Source organism: Ranitomeya variabilis, chromosome 6 (genome assembly GCF_051348905.1).
Source record: "Ranitomeya variabilis isolate aRanVar5 chromosome 6, aRanVar5.hap1, whole genome shotgun sequence".
NCBI lineage: Eukaryota > Metazoa > Chordata > Amphibia > Anura > Dendrobatidae > Ranitomeya > Ranitomeya variabilis.
Window position 1 is genome coordinate 87,047,831 of NC_135237.1, and position 21,553 is coordinate 87,069,383.

A 21,553-nucleotide genomic window follows, 5' to 3' on the forward strand; every position below is an offset into this window, starting at 1 on the left:
AGAGAGAGAGAGAGAGAGAGAGAGAGAGAGAGAGAGAGAGAGAGAGAGAGAGAGAGAGAGAGAGAGAGAGAGAGCTGCCGGCTTGTCATCTGCTCTGCAGTCACTGTCTACCCCTGGTCATTCTCAGCCCTAACAAAGCTTTCTCCTCTGTCCTCTCCTACTTCTAAGCTTTAAAACATAATAAAATAATACCGTAACATCTAAAAATCATGAATTATTTGGTAAATATGGACTCCACACTTCTACACCACAGGCTGAAACGATCTGAATTTGAGATTTTCGAACTGACACTAATAGTTTTATTTTTTTTAAATATGATCCCATCACGATCCCAACTTGTAGTTTGGTACAGATGTGGCTAGGAGCATAGCAGGAACATATGCAGTTTTTGAATTTTTTTAAATTAAATGTTTTTTTTCGGAAATGCGTTTTAAAGTTTTGCGTTTGCTTTCGCATGGGTAAAATATTATTAAAGATACTCTTGTGACATATCTGGTGCCTCATATCCATGCAACATCCGGCATCATGAATATCGCTTCCTCCTGATGAACCGTGAGAGCGGGGAAACGCGTTGAGGAGAGATGGGCACACGCTGAGTTACCCCTTTGTTGTTTATTTTGCTTATGTTTTTCTTTAGTGGCTGATCTTTGGAATCTGAATGGATCAAGTCTATTATGACATTACAGTCGCTATTGAATTATAATGGGGATTTTTACTGAATAGTGTTGCGCCGTGTCAATACTTTATTTATTATATGGAGGTACCTATTTAGGTCCATATCTGGTCTACATTGTATAGGTTTTTTCACCACTACTCTTTCCCTATATTGTTTTCCAACCTGCATCGAGAGGGATATTATAGGGGAGAGAGGGACAGCCTGCGTTGAGTGGGGGCGCCAAAAAAATCGATTCTTAGGGTGCCAACCTCCACAGTCAGGCAGGTGTAAGTGGCAGGTGTATTTAGGACCTTAATAGGTTTCACTATTTTTGTGACTTTCTTTTCATTGGGTCTGGGATTTATTATCCGTTATTAAAAGTGAAGTTTTAAAGGGAATATATGTGCGCTATGAAATATCTGGTGGAAGCCTGTACAGTTCTGAGTAGAATGGTGTTTATTTGGTTTCTCTATCTTTTTTCTAGCCTGAGTTATGAGGAGAAATGTAAAGGCAGGCAACACCAAAATTCACACTTTTTCCAAACTTTGAAAATCAATAAAAAACAAATAAAAATATCTAGAATTTTTTTTTTCTTCACATTTTGCATTCTCTGACACACTATTACCAAATAACAAAATCTCAAAAGAATTAAAAATAGAGAGGTAAAAATCATTGGTTCACTTGACATGGAATGACCCAATTCCAGGACTTTTCCTTCTCGGTGCTGTAATTTCAATGTTGAGGAGTGTATATAAAGTGCAGACTACATGGATAAGAGATCTTTCTCCCGTCAATTGTCGATGTTTCTCTATATTAGAGCATAAGCAGATCTAATATAGACTACAGGAAATGTATATGTATACACTCATAAACATGACCCTGTGCAACCCAAAAGCAACAGAAGAATTCATCCGCTGCCTACATTGTTAGATCATGTGGAGGCTGAATAAGTGATGACCTCCTGAGGTAATTCTGACTCATGCCATCAATTGCTTCCACATATTACAGCATCTAGAGGATTTCACAAGCCGAACACAGACATGGGGCCTTTACGGTTTGATGAGGTCACCTGAAAATCCACAAGATAGGCTCAAGGCTGTACTTATCCCCTCGGAGGCGAACACTAGTCATCTGTGCGAGTGACAATCACTGAATATTAATAACAGTAGAAGTCATCTCAACAGCCCATAAATGTCACACAATAATATAGATTTATGGGACATCTAGAAAGGTCATGCAGTAATCACCACAGTCACCGCTTTGTCAGAAATTTGATAAAGCAACGTAGAGTCATGGCGTAAATCAGACCTGCAGTACTAGATGCAACTTTCTGTGAGGGCCTGTCCACACCACAGATTACTGTGATATTTCCAGTCTAGCTACAGAGGTTTTAATTGGAGGAGGGTTATGGCAGGTCTGGTCACAGGCTCCTCCACCAGCGGCCATATTGTGGACTGGAGGGCTGTGCAGTCTGTGAGGAAGGGGACAACAACAAGCACAGGGGTTCACTTACCTGTAATCTAATATATAAAGCTGAATGTGTGTATGTGTGTATGTATGTATGTGTGTATGTATGTATGTCCGGGATTGGCATCTGAACCGTCGCAGCTACAGCCACAAAATTTTGCACAGTCACACGTCTGGACCCCGAGAGCGTCATAGGCTATGTTGTGAGGTGAAATTTTAACCCCGCGCTTTCCAATTCACCAAACAATTTTGCCCCTATCTACATAATGGGGAAAAAGTGAAAGGAAAAGTGTTGGAGGCAAATTAACAGCTGCCAGATGTGAACAAGGGGGACTTAAAGAATGACAGCGATGGCGCCAAAGAGTATATACTGTACAGTTGCTAAGGTGGGGCCCCGACATGGGATAATCACCACACCACCACGGGGATATGAACACACACACAAAATGCGCCACACACTACCACGTGCTCGAACACATATACGACCCTCAGCGCACATTTCACCACACATACACCAACCTCGCCACATAAAAGTCGAAACACAAAAGTCGCCGCTCAAAACTCACCACGCGCAAAACTCTCCACATGCAAAACTCGCCACACGTGCAAAACTCACCTCATAGAAAACTCGCCACACGCAAAACTTGCACACGCAGAAAAATTGCCACATGCACAAAAGTTGCAACACATGCAAAAGTTGCCTCACACAAAACTTGCACATACTCAAAAGGCACCACACATAAAACTCGCCACGCGCAAAACTTGCTGCACACAACTTGCTACACTAACCTGTCACATGCAACTCGACACACAAAAAGTCGCTACATGCATGTCGCCACACGCAACTCAACACACACAACTTGACACACGAAACTCGCCCTAAAACACACACAAGTCTGGTATTATCCTTCAAAAATAAAAATCTGATTAATAAGCTGAAAAACTACAAGAGCAACAAATGTACCATATAGGAATCCGGCAGCTGTCAGTCACATGACCAGTCTATTATGTGTATGTGTGAGCTAATATATACTGCCAGGGGGTGGGCTTACTGTTGGCTGGGGATTTATCAGGCTGCCAATATAGCTTACAAATACTGAGGTAAAAATACTGACCAAATAACGTGTGAACGAGGGCTAATACAGGAGGAGATGACATACAGATATACAGTTAGGTCCATATATATTTGGACAGAGACAACATTTTTCCAATTTTGGTTATAAACATTACCACAATGAATTTTAAACAAAACAATTCAGATGCAGTTGAAGTTCAGACTTTCAGCTTTCATTTGAGGGTATCCACATTAAAATTGGATGAAGAGTTTAGGAGTTTCAACTCCTTAACATGTGCCACCCTGTTTTTAAAGGGACCAAAAGTAATTGGACAGATTCAATAATTTTAAATAAAATGTTCATTTCTAGTACTTGGTTGAAAACCCTCTGTTGGCAATGACTGCCTGAAGTCTTGAACTCATGGACATCACCAGACGCTGTGTTTCCTCCTTTTTGATGCTCTGCCAGGCCTTCACTGCGGTGGTTTTCAGTTGCTGTTTGTTTGTGGGCCTTTCTGTCTGAAGTTTAGTCTTTAACAAGTGAAATGCATGCTCAATTGGGTTGAGATCAGGTGACTGACTTGGCCATTCAAGAATATTCCACTTCTTTGATTTCATAAACTCCTGGGTTGCTTTGGCTTTATGTTTTGGGTCATTGTCCATCTGTAGTATGAAACGACGACCAATCAGTTTGGCTGCATTTGGCTGGATCTGAGCACACAGTGTGGCTCGGAATACCTCAGAATTCATTCGGCTGCTTCTGTCCTGTGTCACATCATCAATAAACACTAGTGACCCAGTGCCACTGGCAGCCATGCATGCCCAAGCCATCACACTGCCTCCGCCGTGTTTTACAGATGATGTGGTATGCTTTGGGTCATGAGCTGTACCACGCCTTTGCCATGCTTTTCTCTTTCCATCATTCTGGTAGAGGTTGATCTTGGTTTCATCTGTCCAAAGAATGTTCTTCCAGAACTGTGCTGGCTTTTTTAGATGTTTTTTAGCAGAGTCCAGTCTAGCCTTTTTATTCTTGATGCTTATGAGTGGCTTGCACCGTGCAGTGAACCCTCTGTATTTACTTTCATGCAGTCTTCTCTTTATGGTAGATTTGGATATTGATACGCCGACCTCCTGGAGGGTGTTGTTCACTTGGTTGGCTGTTGTGAATGGATTTCTCCTCACCATGGAGATTATTCTGCGATCATCCACCACTGTTGTCTTCCGTGGGCGCCCAGGTCTTTTTGCATTGATGAGTTCACCAGTGCTTTCTTTCCTTCTCAGGATGTACCAAACTGTATATTTTGCCACTCCTAATATTGTAGCAATTTCTCGGATGGGTTTTTTCTGTTTTCGCAGCTTAAGGATGGCTTGATTCACCTGCAAGGAGAGCTCCTTTGACCGCATGTTTACTTCACAGCAAAACCTTCCAAATGCAGACACCACACCTCAAATCAACTCCAGGCCCTTTATCTGCTTAATTGAGAATGACATAACGAAGGGATTGCCCACACCTGCCCATGAAATAGCCTTGGAGTCAATTGTCCAATTACTTTTGGTCCCTTTAAAAACAGGGTGGCACATGTTAAGGAGCTGAAACTCCTAAACCCTTCATCCGATTTTAATGTGGATACCCTCAAATGAAAGCTGAAAGTCTGAACTTCAACTGCATCTGAATTGTTTTGTTTAAAATTCATTGTGGTAATGTCTGTAACCAAAATTAGAAAAATGTTGTCTCTGTCCAAATATATATGGACCTAACTGTATACTATATACAGGAGGAGATGACACACAGGTATATACTATTTACAGGGGAGATGACACACAGGTATATACTATATACAGGAGGAGATGACACACAGATATATACTATATACAGGAGAGATGACACACAGGTATATACTATATAGAGGAGGAGATTACATAAAGGTACATACTACATACAGGAGGAGATGACATACAGGTATATACTATATACAGGAGCAGATTACCTACAGGTATATAGTATATACAGGAGGAGATGACATACAGGTATATGCTATGTATAGGAGGAGATGACATACAGGTATATACTATATACAGGAGGAGATGACACACAGATATATACTATATATAGGTGAGATGACACACGTATATACTATATACAGGAGATTACATACAGGTATATCTAATATATAAAGCTGAATGTGTGTATGTATGTATGTGTGTATGTATGTATGTGTGTATGTCCGGGATTGGCATCTGCACCGTCGCAGCTACAGCCACAAAATTTTGCACAGTCACACGTCTGGACCCCGAGAGCGTCATAGGCTATGTTGTGAGGTGAAATGTTAACCCTGCGCGTTCCAATTCACCAAACAATTTTGCCCCTATCTACATAATGGGGAAAAAGTGAAAGGAAAAGTGTTGGAGAAAAATTGACAGCTGCCAGATGTGAACAAGGGGGACTTAAAGAATGAGAGCGATGGCGCCAAAGAGTATATACCGTACAGTTGCTAAGGTGGGGCCCCGACATGGGATACTCACCACACACGGGGATATGAACACAAACACAAAATGCGCCACACACTACCACGTGCTTGAACACATATACGACCCTCAGCGCACATTTCACCACACATACACTAACCTCGCCACATAAAAGTCGAAACACAAAAGTCACCACTCAAAACTCGCCACGCGCAAAACTCGCTACATGCAAAACTCGCCATATGCAAAACTAGGCTCACGCAAAACTCACCACACGCAAAACTCACCTCATGGAAAACTCACCTCATGCAAAACTTGCACACACATAAAACTCGCCACGCGCAAAACTCGCCATGCTCAAAACTTGCTGCACACAACTTACTATACTAACCTGTCACATGCAACTCGACACACAAAATGTTGCTACACGCATGTCGCCACACAAAATTCATCTCACAAAAGTCACTACATGCATGTCGCCACACGCAACTCAACACACACAACTTGATACATGAAACTCGCCCTGAAACACACACAAGTCTGGTATTGTCCTTCAAAAATAAAAATCTGATTAATAAGCAGACAAACTACAAGAGCAACAAATGTACCATATAGGAAATACGGCAGCTGTCAGTCACATGACCTGTCTATTATGTGTATGTGTGAGCTAATATATACTGCCAGGGGGGAGGGCTTCCTGTTGGCTGGGGATTTATCAGGCTGCCAATAGCAACCAATCACAGCTCAGCTTCTATTTTGCTACAGTTAATTAATCTGAGCTCTGATTGGTTAATATAGGCAACAAAGACATTCTCAGTATAATAAAGCTAATATATGTTGTGAAATGCTTCTATTAGCTTAGTTTTTGCCTTTTAATAATTACATTTCTATCTATTTGTTTTGTGGTTTTTGTGTGCAGAATAAATTTTTGTTAACACATTCTATTTTGCTAACAGCAGTCATTAACTCGGGCGAAGCCGGGTAGTACAGCTAGTACTAAATATATATGCAAGTGACACAGAATCAGGCCTTCAACACATCTATTAAGATAAAGATAATGTGGCCAACCCCTGTCAGGCACTAAATTTAATGAAAAAGAAAGAAAAAATGCGACAGCTCTCCTGACAAGTCTATTGTACGTCACATGAAGAGCAAATCTGAAACAGAATTTCTCACAAAATTGTTATGCTGAGCCGGTGTTATTTCCTGGCAATTTATGAATAAATTGACAACTGGGTGTTAATATTTTCCTGCACTAATTGGGTAATGTTAGGTAGTGCAAGGACATAACCTTAGGTTGGGTCCATGTACATACCGCAATGCTCATTCTAGCCGCCGGTCTCCCAACCTGAACTTATACAGCTCTGGCAAAAATTAAGAGACCACCACATCAAAACCCTGTCATGGGCAGCCCAATCTCCAGACCTGAACCCCATTGAAAACCTCTGGAATGTAATCAAGAGGATGATGGATAGTCACAAGCCATCAAACAAAGAAGAACTGCTTACATTTTTGCGCCAGAAGCAGTGTGAAAGACTGGTGGAAAGCATGCCAAGACGCATGAAAGCTGTGATTAAAAATTATTATTATTTATTATTATAGCGCCATTTATCAAAGGCGCTTTACATGTGAGGAGGGGTATACATAATAAAAACAAGTACAATAATCTTGAACAATACAAGTCACGACTGGTACAGTAGGAGAGAGGACCCTGCCCGCGAGGGCTCACAATCTACAAGGGATGGGTGAGAATACAGTAGGTGAGGGGTTATTCCACAAAATATTGATTTCTGGACTCTTCCCGAGTTAAAACATTAGTAGGCTATGTTCACACGCTGCGGATTTTGCTGCGGACCCGCAGCTGTTTTGCAGCTGCGGGTCCGCATCCTTTTTCCATGTAGGTTACAGTACAATGTAACCTAATGGAAAACAAAACCCGCTGTGCCGACGATCCTTTTTTTCTGTGGAAAATCCGCGCGGATTTTCTGCAGAAAAAAAGAAGGACCATGTCACTTCTTGGTGCAGAATCGCAGCGATTCTGCACCCATAGAAATGCATTGAACCGCTAACTTCCCGCATGGGGCTGTGCCCACGTTGCGGGAAATTAAGCGGATAATGTGCCGATGGTACCCGGGGTGGAGGAGAGGAGACTCTCCTCCAGGCCCTGGGAACCATATTTGGGTGTAAAAAAAAAGAATTAAAATAAAAAATAATGCTATACTCACCTCTCAGCGCTGCCCGCGGCGTCCGGTCTTAGTTGCTGTGCCGAACAGGACCTGTGGTGACGTCGCGGTCACATGACCGTGATGACGCCGCGGTCACATGACCGTGACGTCACGAAGGTCCTTGTCGGCACAGCCGCTTGCAGCGCCGGGGAGATCGCGACGTCAGAGGGTGAGTATAGCCAATTTTTATTATTTTTTACATTACTATTGATGCTGCATATTGCTGCATATGCAGCATCAATAGTACAGGAGTAAACCGCAGCGGAAACCGCGGAACAAACCGCGATAAATCTGCAGGGATAACCGCAGCGGTTTTGCCCTGCAGATTTTCAATTCCGCTGCGGGATTAACCCGCAGAGGAACCCACAGCGTGTGAACGTGGCCGTATTGTTGTTTCTAAATTATCATCAACTTGCTTTCGTTGCATTATTTGAGGTCTGAAAGCAATGCATTTTACAGTACCAGCAAAAGCTATGAGGTTTCAGAAATCTCCATACACACATTTTTGAAAACTGCAGCATGTCACTTTCAGCGGTTTTGCAGTGCTTTTTCGCTCATAGAAAGCAATGAGTGCAAAAACACAGCAATAAAAAAAAAAAAAGGCTGCGTTTTTGGTGCAAAAACCTTAAGCGAGTTGCATCATCATTTTTTGGGGGGCGCTAAACTTTTTCAGAATGCACAAGAGACAACAAAAACGCAGCAAAAAAAACACTGCTTTTTGTAAGCAGCCTCTTTACTGCCAAGACACAAAGTCTTGTCTGCAGAAAAAAAAAAATGCAGCAAAAAACGCAACATGTGAACATTGCCCAAAACTAGTACAGTGCCCGTCACCGGCTCCTCTGCAAACACATAAAAGTAAAAAAAAATTAAATATTGAAAAAAAATAGATAAAAAATTCGAAATATGGTCGCATAAAGCATTATTTTGCCTGCTGAATTCTTCGGGTGGAGAGCGGCACTAAGAAATGAAGCGCTCATTGATAAATATTTGGACTGTACTTCAAAGTCTACAAAACGCCACCAGTCTGTTTCATAGCTCTCAGCAGGAGAAAGAAAACCAGGTCATATATCCTCTGGAGGCTCTGCCTAGGAGGCAGCTGCTACCAAATGTACAAAGTTGTGGGCTGGGGATAGAAAATGGTTCCTTGCAAGCCCTTCCCTATTCCCAGACTTCCTTCACTTCAGATTCCGGATTGACATTATAAGACAAATAAGAAAATATTAACTGTATGTGCAGACAACACATGGGGCTTGCAGGTTTGCTCATTTCCTTCTAGAGCCGGGAACAAATGGCGAGCTTTGTGTATTTTATACATTTAACTGCAGAGATGTCAACAGCTACAAATGAAAGGCGCCCGTGGAACAGAGAGCAATTCTGCAGCGCTGAAATCTTTTACAATGATGTCAATGTCGCTGAAACGACCAAAGCGACCATGTAAATCTAGGGGACAGCCGCCATCAGGAGCGGCTCCAACAGAACTTCAATTGTTGAAAGGTCCAGTCAAGGATGTATAGTATATGTATATATGTGTGTGTGTGTGTGTGTGTGTGTGTGTGTGTGTGTGTGTGTGTGTGTGTGTGTGTGTGTGTGTGTGTGTGTGTGTGTGTGTGTGTGTGTGTGTGTGTGTATATATATATATATATATATATATATATATATATATATATATATATATATATATATATATATATATATATACATACACACATACAATCAGTTTTTTGCAATCCCATAGAGCATGATGTAGAGGCGGGGAGCCCGATTCCAGTTACTCATAAATCAGGGTCTGTGCGCCCAACATCTTTTCCCATCTGAAAGAATGCTTAAAGAAAATGCTAAAAATAACGAGCACATTTAAATTAAAAAAAAAATCTGACCAGTGTTACCGTATATACTCGAGTATAAGCCAACCCGAGTATAAGCCGACCCCCCTAATTTTGCCACAAAAAACTGGGAAAACTTATTGACTCGAGTATAAGCCTAGGGTGGAAAATGCAGCAGCTACCGGTGAATTTCAAAAATATAGATGCTCCATACCGTTCATTATGGCCCCATAGATACTCCATATAAAGCTGTGCCACATATAATGCTCTGCACCGTTCATTATGGCCCCATAGATGCTCCACATAAAGCTGTGCCCCATATACAATGCTCTGCACCGTTCATTGTTGCCCCATAGATGCTCCATAGAAAGCTGTGCCATATACGGTATAATGCTCTGCACCGTTCATTATGGCCCCATAGATACTCCATATAAAGCTGTGCCACATATAATGCTCTGCACCGTTCATTATGGCCCCATAGATGCTCCATAGAAAGCTGTGCCCCATATACAATGCTCTGCACCGTTCATTGTTGCCCCATAGATGTGCCATAGAAAGCTGTGCCCCATCTATAATGCTGCTGCTGCTGCTGCTGCTGCAATAAAAAAAAAAATGACATACTCACCTCTCTTGCTGCCCGCAGCTCCTCAGCGTCCCGTCTCGGCGTCTCTCCGCACTGACTGTTCAGGCAGAGGGCGGCGCGCAGATTAGTACGTCATCGTGCCCTCTGACCTGAACAGTCAGAGCAAGAGGACGGGAAGACGGAGCCGCGCCCGGCGTGTGGAACGGGGACAGGTAACTATGTAATACTCACCTGCTCCCGGCGTCCCTGGCTCCTTATCCCGGACAGATGGTCTCCGGGTGCCGCAGCCTCTTCCTGTGTCACCGTTACCGCTGATTAGAGGAATGAATATGCGGCTCCACCCCTATGGGAGTGGAGTCCATATTCATAACTTTAAATGAGCGGTCCCACGTGACCGCTGAACAGGGGACGAGCTGCGGCACCGAAGACTGTGAGACGGGCAGGGGGAGCGCCAGGAGCGCCGGGACTAGGTGAGTATGCGACAGTCCTCTCTCCCCCCCTCACCCGCCGACCCCACCGCCGATCATGTTTCGAGTATAAGTCGAGAGGGGCAATTTCAGCCTAAAAATTTGGGCTGAAAATCTCGGCTTATACTCGAGTATATACGGTACTTTATGTAGTAATAACTCTGGAACGCTTCAACATATCCCATTGATTCTGAGATTTTTTTTAAATAAATGAACATAAAACCTATCAACCTAAATTTACCATTATCATAAAGTATAATGTGTCACAAAAATTTGACAAAACTGTTTTTTTTTTTTTGCAATTTTCAAATACTGAATCATTATCCCTTAAACCAGATAGTCATACCACACAAAAACAATAAAAGACATTTCCCTCACCACCATTTCTAAAATGTTCCTTTATTTGGTTAGAATTTTAAAAATGTAGCAGTAATTTTTCATTTTTTCAAGAAAATGTACAAAATTGTTTTTTAACAGGGACCTGTTCAGTTTTGAAGTGACTTTGGGGGTCCTATATATTGGAAACCCCCCAGAGTGATACTATTTTAAAAACCGCACCCCTCAACGTATTCAAAATTGCTTTCAGGTAGTTCATTAACCCTTCAGGTGCTTTTCAGAAATTAATGCAAAGTTGTATGACAGGAAAGAAAAAAAAAAAATTTTTACCACCTAAATTTTGATAACTTCTGAACAGGCCGCTATAGCTGCAGACTCTAAGGCCATTATTTGGCCATGAACTGCCATGGCAAACATCAGGACCATAAGATCAAGATCTCAGGGTGCCAAAGGAATTAAAAGGGGGCACCCACACTCTGCTTACCATCTAGATGCTGTAGTCACTAAACAGCAGCATTTAAGGGGTTAAACAGCCATTAGTCGGTGCTAACACTGATTGTGGCTGATGCAGCAAGTTGTCAGCTATAGTGTACAGCTGCTGGATTATCACCCATTGGGGGATGCTAGCCTCTTCTATCCCAGGTCAATGAAAAGATGTATTGGTGGTCACTAAGGGTTTAAGGGTGAAAAACAAAATGAAATTATGCAGCAATACCTTTCTATCTATATAGTTACAGCTAAAGAGTGGGCGCTCCTTAGGGTATGTTTACACAGAGATGTTTACACGGATCTGACCAAGAATCTATGGCAGGAACCAGAAGAGCAGATTTGCGGATTTGCACTTTGAGCTGCCCCATGTGTCTGCCTGGTGCAGTAAGAGCACATTTCTCAATGGATACAATGGAAGGCAGTTTGTGGACAGCTTTCACTAAGACTGAAGGGCTACATATGTGCCAAACCCTGCAACCCTTGTGATACCAGTTTGATGCTCCTAAGTCCACATCAAGAAGAATTCAAAGCGGTTTTTGAAGGGAAAAAAAAAAAAAAAAAATCAGTGTGAACGTACAAGTTAATGTTTCTTCACATGGATTATTTTATATGAATTTTCTGTCTGAAAAATCCACATTAAAAAATAAAAATCCTATTGTGTGTATGGGGCATTTTTCTGCTTCAATTTACATAGCTGCCAAAAATTTGGAACCTTGTTCAAGAATTGACATTTTGCTTTGTGGAAAAACGCAGGAAAAAAAAACAAAAAACAAAAAAACACCTTCCTGTGCACTATAGGAATATTACTAGGAAGCTGATTCAGAAGAGCAGACGATGCCCAAAAAGCCCACACACAAAAACTGTATGATTATATCCTAAGGCCTCTTTCACACTTGCGTCTTTTGTCCTCCGTCGAAAACTGTTGTTTTGGGAAAAAAACGGATCCTGCAAATGTGCCCGCAGGATCTGTTTTTTGCCCATAGACTTGTATTAGCGACGGATTGCGACGGATGGCCACATGTCACATCTGTCGTGCAACAGATCCGTCGTGTTTTGGCAGACCGTCGGCACGAAAAAAACGTTCAAGTGAATTTTTTTGTCCGTCGCGTCCGCCATTTTCGACCGCGCATGCGCTGCCGAAACTCTGCACCCTCCTCCCCGGACTTCAGAATGGGCAGCGGATGTGTTGAAAAACTGCATCTGCTGCCACGTCGGGGACAAATTTCACAACGTGCGTCGGTACGTCGGCCCGACGCATAGAGACGGACCCGTACCGACGCAAGTGTGAAAGTAGCATTAGAGAGACAAGGCACCGACTCGCCGCAGACTTTCTGAATCCTGGCGAAGGACGGTGTTTCTATTTCGAAAAGAGTGTTAGGCCGGAGTCACACTTATGCGAGCTTCTTGCATTGCACACGTGAGTCTCGCATCAATACCCGGCACTGCCGCCAGGACTCGGGACTGGAGTGTGCGGCTGCATGTATTTCTATGCAGCCGCACGCTCCGGTCCCGAGTGGCGGCGGCAGTGCTGGGTATTGATGAGAAACTCATGCGAGTTTATCACAATGCACACGTAAGTGTGACCCCGGCCTTAAAGGGATTCTCCCTCTCCAAAAAAACATTTCCTCTGCATGCACAGTTCATTGTAACACAAACTGCTTGTCAAACACTGCATTCACACATCAGTGCTAGTATCGGTGTGCTGATGGATTTTTTAATTGGACAGCACACAGATCCACCGAGCTCGTCATATTCGGATCTCCAACATCGGATCAGAATAGGACATGCCCTGAGCTTTACTGATCTCATTCTCAGATCTGTTGTTTTTAAGGATGAGGGACCGGATCTGTGAGACTATGGGTCCGAGATAAAAAGTCGGACAGCACACAGATGTGAGAATGCACCCTTAACCTCCCGCCGACCAGTGCACGGTCTCTGTCGCTTTCCAGGTCTCAGTTGTTTGCTTGCAGCGGTGCTGTCCCATTGACATAGCTGCAGCCGAACACTGAGATCTGACCGTATAGATGGCACTAACAGTAGAGCTAATTGATTGGCTGCAGTGGTAACATCACATTAAATGACTGCAGCCAAACAAATAAGACTGGGGCAGCGGTAAAGACTCAGTGCTGGACCCCCAGTGTGCTTCGTCACAACAAACTGCACATAGGGAAATATTTTCCGAAAGGGAACAGCTCCTTTAAGATGAAAGCTGTGACACCATCGGGATTAGGTTGCTTAGCATCTTCTATGACTCTTCGCCTCTCCCAGTACAACCAATAAGACGCAGGCTTATCACTTCGTTACTGGAGGGGCACTCGAATGCGTAACCAAGCAAACAAGAAAGAATTGATGAAAAGTGGCAGAAACTCCACTAGTGACCACATATATCACGAGGGACGCTTTCTACAGCACATTAGATAAATACCGGCCTTCAACTTATTTCAACTCTGATTAAATGTTTTTCTTTTAAAGATATCTATTGTTACTGGCAGAAAAATCAGCTTCCTTCCAAAGCAGATGATACGATTGCACATTTATATTTTACTTTCCTCAGGAATTCACACACCCCCTGTTCGCATCCTGTTATTCACAGACGGCTTCATCTTAACTCCAGCTACAGCAATAAATAGAGGCAGTCATCCAAACCGAGCGCTGCAACGGAGAAATTAAACATTGCGCTCGGCGGATCCCTACACAGCGGCCCTTACATAACATGGCAGCAATTACTGGTGAAAGGCTTTCATTTAGGAGTAACGTAGAACATCTAATTACACGGGATTGTGGGCAAACGCAGAGAAGAGTTAGGTAAATCCACCACAGCCGTACGTAAGCCATGACGGGACGATCCGGGTATAAAGCGGAGGCCGACGCTCAGATTTCTGGCCGGATGAGTGATTGATGTGCTGCTGATGCATACAAGGTTTGGTCCCACACAATGGGGCTGACCTGCAACGAATCGATTAGGATTTTGGCTCCAAATTCTGAATGGATAAACTATCCTTAAGCAGGACCGGTTATTGCCAATTCATAGAAATATCCATTATTTTTCAAGAAACCCGTAATTCACAGATCAGACACTTCATCAAAAGCTAATCACAGGATAATACAGTAAGTTCATAGCTCCACGGATGTTTTCAGTGTCCTCGCCCCGACGTGTAACACCAAGTCTTCTACAGAGGTTATGCTGACATTGCAAACTTCACCCGTCTCACTGCTAAAATGTGATGCAGCTACCTGGGGATGAGCTCAGAAACGCCAAGAACATGAGCAGGGCTCCTTACTGTAGGCAAGGAAACTCTGTGCAGACACTGAGCCAGCAGGGATTGCTGGGAGAGTTCAGCACTGAAAACTGCAAATTTGTGTCTCACCCTTGTTCAGTGGCCTGATGCTTGTCCCATCCTGCAGTACATCACCCATCTCAGCCCCTCTACACATCTCTATCCTGCACTACGTTGCTCCTCACAGTACCTGTATATACAGCTCTGGCTATTCATTGCTCCTCACAGTCCCTCCATATACTGTACCACCGCTTTCCTCAGCCCCTCTATGTACAGCCCCATCCTGGAGTACATGCCTCCTAATAGCTCCATCCTGCAGAACATTCCTCAGATCCTGTAAATAGAAGCCTATTCCGCAGTATATCGCTCCTCTCGTATAGACAAGCTAGTGAGGAGTGTGATTTCCGCTTCCTCTCTGTCCAAAGGGAGTATCTGGAGTACCTTGTAGAGCGAGAGATCATTAAGAATCGTGTGTACAGCAGATGCAAAAGCGTGGACTGCAGTCCTCACTCATTAAAGTGCAAATCCCCGAAACAAGAGCAGAGACCGAGTAGGGGAACGACCTGGACCGCACATGTGATCCAACTTCTTCCCCCACTGGATGTGCAGTAGAAGAATCGTGCACACGTGATCCGAGGACTTCAGCACTGCCCATATACTGCCATCCATCAGCAGTGAGGTTACTGATACTTGGCAGGGCTGTAGGCACCGAAAACGATGTACGATGCATACCAAACGTCACCAGTAAGATGGCACAGCCCACAGGACATTAGGCAGGGACAGAATTTTTAATACATGCATATTAAAAGTCTTATTTATGAGAGACAGCTTAGGGGCAAATAAAAAAGCAAAATAAGCATTTCCTATCAATAGGATGGGAGATAAGTCACTAACCGGTGGTGGTCCGACTGGTGGCGGTGACCCCCACGGGGCACTGTTGAGTCTCACCTGAATAGAGTGGATACCAAGCATGTGCATCTGTGCTTCCTGCAGCATCTAGGAGACTGCCGGACAAAGTCAAGTGGTCATCTCCGGCAGCCCCAGAAGCAATGAAAGAAGCAGATGTTTGACCTGAACGCCATTGAGGTGGGGCTCTGCGAATCACCACTCTTGGGATTGCTGAGAATGCCAGAAGCCAGTCCGCCAGAAGAAGTCAGTCCGCCAGAAGAAGTCAGTCCGCCAGAAGAAGTCAGTCCGCCAGAAGAAGTCAGTCCGCCAGAAGAAGTCAGTCCGCCAGAAGAAGTCAGTCCGCCAGAAGAAGTCAGTCCGCCAGAAGAAGTCAGTCCGCCAGAAGAAGTCAGTCCGCCAGAAGAAGTCAGTCCGCCAGAAGAAGTCAGTCCGCCAGAAGAAGTCAGTCCGCCAGAAGCCAGTCCATTCACATGTATGGGATGCAGATAGTTAGAGTAGAATTGGATTTTGTGTGAAATCCATAAGAAATTTATGCCAAACCCAAAACATTTGGACAGGTCTTAATAGGGCACACAGCGCTATGCCCATTGATTACCAGCATTAATGGGATTCTGACCCAATTATTTGGTAAAGAGTCCAGTTGTAATTTTTCCTCCAGTACGCCATAATACTTTTACTGCTGCTATTAACAAGATTTATGTACATTCTCCTGAAAAAGCTAAGAATGGGCCTGGAGCAATGCACAGAGATCCAGATCTTCTGCTTATAATTAGACGCCTGTGATGTACGCTAGTGACTTCCAGTTCCTACAAGGACACTTCCTATTACATAAGGTACATCCTCCTCCATAGTCACATACTCAAGGCTACACTGAAGGAAAAATTATACTTTACAGCATGACAGCGCAACAATGACCTTTAGAAAACAAAAAGTCCCTATACAAGCTTCAAAGTGCCACTACAAAGTGAGGTTCCTGCTATGACAAAACGCATCCGGCATGGGCACTGTCGTCCACTATTCACTGGCGTGGAAAATGGGGCCGTAACTTCCCTCCAGCAGCCACACAGGCATTTTTCCCGATGAGAAAAGCTGACTGCCAGGGGTTAGAGAAGCTGGACCCCAGAAATCCATCAGGAGCACTGAAGGGACCATCAAAACAAGATAGTAGGAGGAGGAATTGCTTCAATTTATTGCAAAGAAATGATTAATTAAAAAAAAGCAAAAAAAAAACAAAAAAACGTAAACACTTAATATTGGACTCCTTATGTTTTCCTTGCACGTGCCAGCCATTACCACTCAAGAATAAATAGCACAAAACAAAAATTACCAAGTACAACCATGGAAAAGGAAATCCTAAAAAGGGGTTGTCCACTACTAGGACAACACCTTCTCCTACCCCACGCTTGGCCCCGATAAAAGAAAAAAAAAAAAACACTATACTCCACTCCGTCGAAGGCACAGTTCTCGCGGTTTCGGCATTTGCCCTTCCTGGTGCGCTCATGTGTTGCTGTGACATGAGACCCACTGTGCCCACCTACATACTGGTTGGACGAGGAGAAGTAGTCCGGGCTGCAGCTGCTCTCTGACTTCCTCTTCATGTTCAATCGGTAGTTAGGTGGAGACGTTAACGCCAGAGCTGATTAGGCGCCGGGGACAAGTGTCACAACAACCGTACAGGAGTCCCGACACCACAGGAACGGCGACAGCACAGAAGGAGAGTATAAGTTTTTTATTTTATTGGGGCCAAGCATGGGGTATGAGAAGTGGACAACCCCTTTAATGATAAATCATCCTACTTGGAAGTTCACCATCTACGATCACCCTTAAAGGAGGACTCAAATCTATACTATGTATGTATGTATGTATGTATGTATGTATGTATGTATGTATATATAAAGACATATGTGTATCTAGTGTAGCGTGAGTGTATTAATCTCCTCACCCACCGCTGCTCTCTCCGGGATCCATCGTCGATCTGCTCCACTTCTCGGTGACGTCACCGCAATTGAAGACAAGTTGGCCCACTATGCCTGAGCCGTCTCTTCTACAATGAAAGCCTATGGGGCCCTGTGCTGACGCTCCTTAAACTTACATTGTAAGTCACTTCTGGAGAGTCTGCAGTGGAGCAGAATGGCGGCGGACACCGGAGAAAGCAGCGGTAGGTGAGGATATTAATACACTACTCTACCTACATTTAATCAAAAGAAAATATAGATGGGAGGGTCTCTTTAATCAGTAGCATTTTACTGGCCTAGAATAACCGCTCAAGACAAGAGCGCATCTAACTTTTTTGTTAAACTTAAGATCTCACATATATAATATTACAAAGCTAAAAATAAAACCTGTACAGGAAACGGTGATTCGACATCATTGCTTTATATGTTAATGATCCCAAAGTCCACAGCGAGGGCTAAGAATACTTCCAATATTCCAGTCAATAAAGGAAATAATAAATCGTATCTTACCTTCGAAAAAGCCCTTGGCCCGGAGATAGCTGACACTGAGCCGAAGCACTGACAGCTTGTCAAGTTTAGATATGATTTCCTGTGGGAAGGGCAGAAGGCTGGCTAATCGGTCCAGCTCCGTGTTCAGGCGGTCTCGGTGCCTCTTCGAGGGGTTGGACTTAACCCCATCAGGAGCTGTTTGTTTTGCTCTGCATGAAAAAAATAAAAAATATAAAATTATAATCATGTAGTACAGACCTAGAACTGGAAATTGCAATTTGAAAAATTAGCAAAGCGGGTAGTTTCTCCTCCTCTGGTGCCCCTTACAGATCCCAGAGGCTAAATAAGTACAGAACTTTTAGGTTTCATTCTGCGGTGGACATAAACTAGGATACAACAAAAGAGGCGATTCTGTCACCAACCCCCTCAATGTCAATTCTTCATTCACCTGCCGAACCAGTGTAAATGCTGCCAGGACATGACCGCCAAAGTCAATCAGTGGTCACATGCTGTACTTACTGGCATCATGGCTCAGTGCCGATCAGTGATGCCAGCGGTACGGCACGTGACCACTGAGGCAAGCAACAATCGGTAAGGGCAATCCAAGTATCTGCTCTGGGTCACCAAAAGACTAAAGAGTTGAGTACCATTATTTCTTCTAATTTTGATTCCAATAATTGGACAACGGCTTTGATACGATTTAGCAGTTATGTAGTGCAAGCAAGTGTGAGTTAGGGCTGTGTCCCACCATCGTATTATGGCGCTGTAGAAACCCACAGTTTTATGGAGTTGTAACGTAGCACCCATAGTAGTCCATAAGGGCCCTTATGGCTTTTATTTCAGATGAAGTCTTTTTGGTGGGATGTTTGATTATACATCGCATTGCTCTGCTCCTTCTCCCAGATGAAGAATTGCAGCAGCAAAATTTGGCTAAACGTAGTAAGCCTTCAACACCACAAAATAAAGCCATAGGTGGCACCGCTGCCTCACAGATGGCATTTCATAAACCAAGAAAAAAGTTTTAAAACATTGATTATATTTTTACTACTGAAAACAAACTTAGGCCTCTTTCACACATCAGTTTTTTGCCATCAGTCACAATCCGTCACAGACTTGTATTAGCGACAGATTGAAACGGATGGCCTCATGACAGATCCGTCAAAAACGGTTTGTCTGGCGGCCGGAGACGATGGATAAAGCAACGTTTAAAAAAAAAAAAAAAAAAAAAAAAAAAAACACATCCGTCACGACGTCGCAACGTCCGTCGCTGTCCATCGTTTGCTCAAATGGAAGCCTATGGGCGCCGGATCAGTCAACTGACAGAATCCAGCGACGGATTCAGTTTTTGGTTTTTTTTTTAACTGAGCATACTCCGATTTATTTAGGATCCAATTAGTCAGATCCGTCAAAAAAACGAATCCATCGCATCAATTTTTGACAATCTGCGACGGATCTGTCGAGCCAACGGATTGTGACTGACAGCAAAAAAACTAATGTGTGAACGGAGCCTAAGGCTATGTGCACACGTAGGAAATGTGGTGCAGAATTTTATGCACTAAATCTGCATCTCCTGGCAGAAAACGCAGGTGCAGCTTTTGTGCAGTTTTTGTTGCAGTTTTTACCAGTTTGGATTTTTATCATGGAGGGGTGCAGAAACGCTCCTGCACGGATTTTTCTGCACCATGTGCACAGCCTTTTTTTTTTTTTTTTTCAAATTGATTTACATTGTACTGTAAATCACAGTGCAGAACTGCAGCAGAAAAAAACGCTGCAGATCTGCACTAAATCTGCATCGTGTGCACAGGCTCTAATAGTGATCTCCGTAGAATCCTGTGGCCTATCTGTCGCGGGATACACTACAACACTCCTCTCACACGCTTCTAGCAATGACACAGCAATCTGGTGTTTGAACAAAGATTAGTTATTCATGCTTTCACTTCTGTTAGCAAAATAATGTCCTCCATGGGAATCTATCTCAAATGGGGGGGGGGGGGGAATTCCAGGCTACAGAATGAAGGAAACAGTGTTCCAGAACCGCAATTTGGCAATTTAAAATATCTTTTAAAAGACATCACCGAAAAAGTCGATGAGTACTGTAGGTTTTAACTCTGACTATTTTGCTGGATTACAGGCCCAAAAAGCAATGAGTGCAGAAAACCTATTCTACCAGATGTGGGAGGTCCTCAGTCTACAGAGCGGCCACCGGAAACAGCAGTGTTCCTAAGAATGGTATAGACGCGGTCAATCAGGACTGTGAAGACAGATTGCTTTGTCTGGAGTTGGTAGAAAAGATTCCAGCTTTAAAAAATATATATGTATTTTCCATTAAGAATCTTGGTTAATGTATCAACTCCCAAGTTAGTAATGTCCTCGTTTATATACTCAAAAGAAAAAAAAAAAGTTCATGAAGGATTCGGAGTCGGGACTAGAGTCCGAGTAGGGATATGTTCACACGTATTTTAGCAGATTTTTTTATGCAAATTAAAAGCTTCTTTTTACAATCCAAGCAAAAGCTATGAGATTTCAGAAATCTCATACACACGAGATTATCTACCTAAATTGGAAAATTACAGCGTTTTTTAAATCTGCAGCATGTCAATTTTTTCAGATGTATTAATGTATATTGTAATTTTTTCATAGTAAGCAGTGAAAAAGCGCAAAAAACATGCAACTATTCATTTTTACTGCGCTTTTCTGAATAAAACCAACTTTCTAAAATATGTACTGTAGACAAATGTTCGAACATATAATCTGCACCAAAGAAAATAACAAAAAACGCAAAAACTGTTTGTTTGTTTTCGCAAGCAGCTTCTTTACTGCCAAAAGAGCAGGTTTTGCCTGCAGAAATAAACTCTGAAAAAACACAATGTGTGAACTAAGAGTTAGAGGGTCAAAACCATAGCTTGCCCTGACTTGAACTCTCCCTAGATCGCCAATGATAATTTTGACATTTGCTATACAGATTTCCTTTTCAGCATGATTCACCTTAACCCATAGAGCAAATAAAGGAAAATAGAACATTACCTACAAGATGTACAAAATGATTTTTCGTTGGAAGACCAAAAATGGCGTCCCCTGCGAGACATCATAATTTTGGGGGTAGACAATCCTCTGAATGTGTGTGAGGTCAGGCTAATCCAGGTTCTTACAGTACGTGCCCATTATCAGGAAAATCAGTGTTTGGAGCCAGCTCACCGGCGCTGCATTCTACATTACAAGCACAGTGGATGGGATTTATAGAAATCTCATGGTAACTGTGCTTCTATTTAAAGGGAACCTGTCAGCAGGATTGTGCACAGTAACCTAGACAGCGTCAGGTTGGCGCCATTATACCGATTATAAAGATACCTTGGTTGA

General features: G+C 43.1%; 1 protein-coding gene across 2 annotated transcripts in view; it reads right to left on the reverse strand.

Annotated features, from left to right (window-relative positions):
- Window positions 1-21,553, reverse strand: part of AHR (aryl hydrocarbon receptor) — a 164,007-nt gene that overhangs the window by 98,389 nt on the left and 44,065 nt on the right. For both annotated transcript variants that reach the window (XM_077268742.1, XM_077268743.1), the window contains exon 2: window positions 18,218-18,405. In XM_077268742.1, the coding sequence (XP_077124857.1) occupies window positions 18,218-18,405 (188 nt within the window). The remainder of the gene's footprint in view (window positions 1-18,217; window positions 18,406-21,553) is intronic.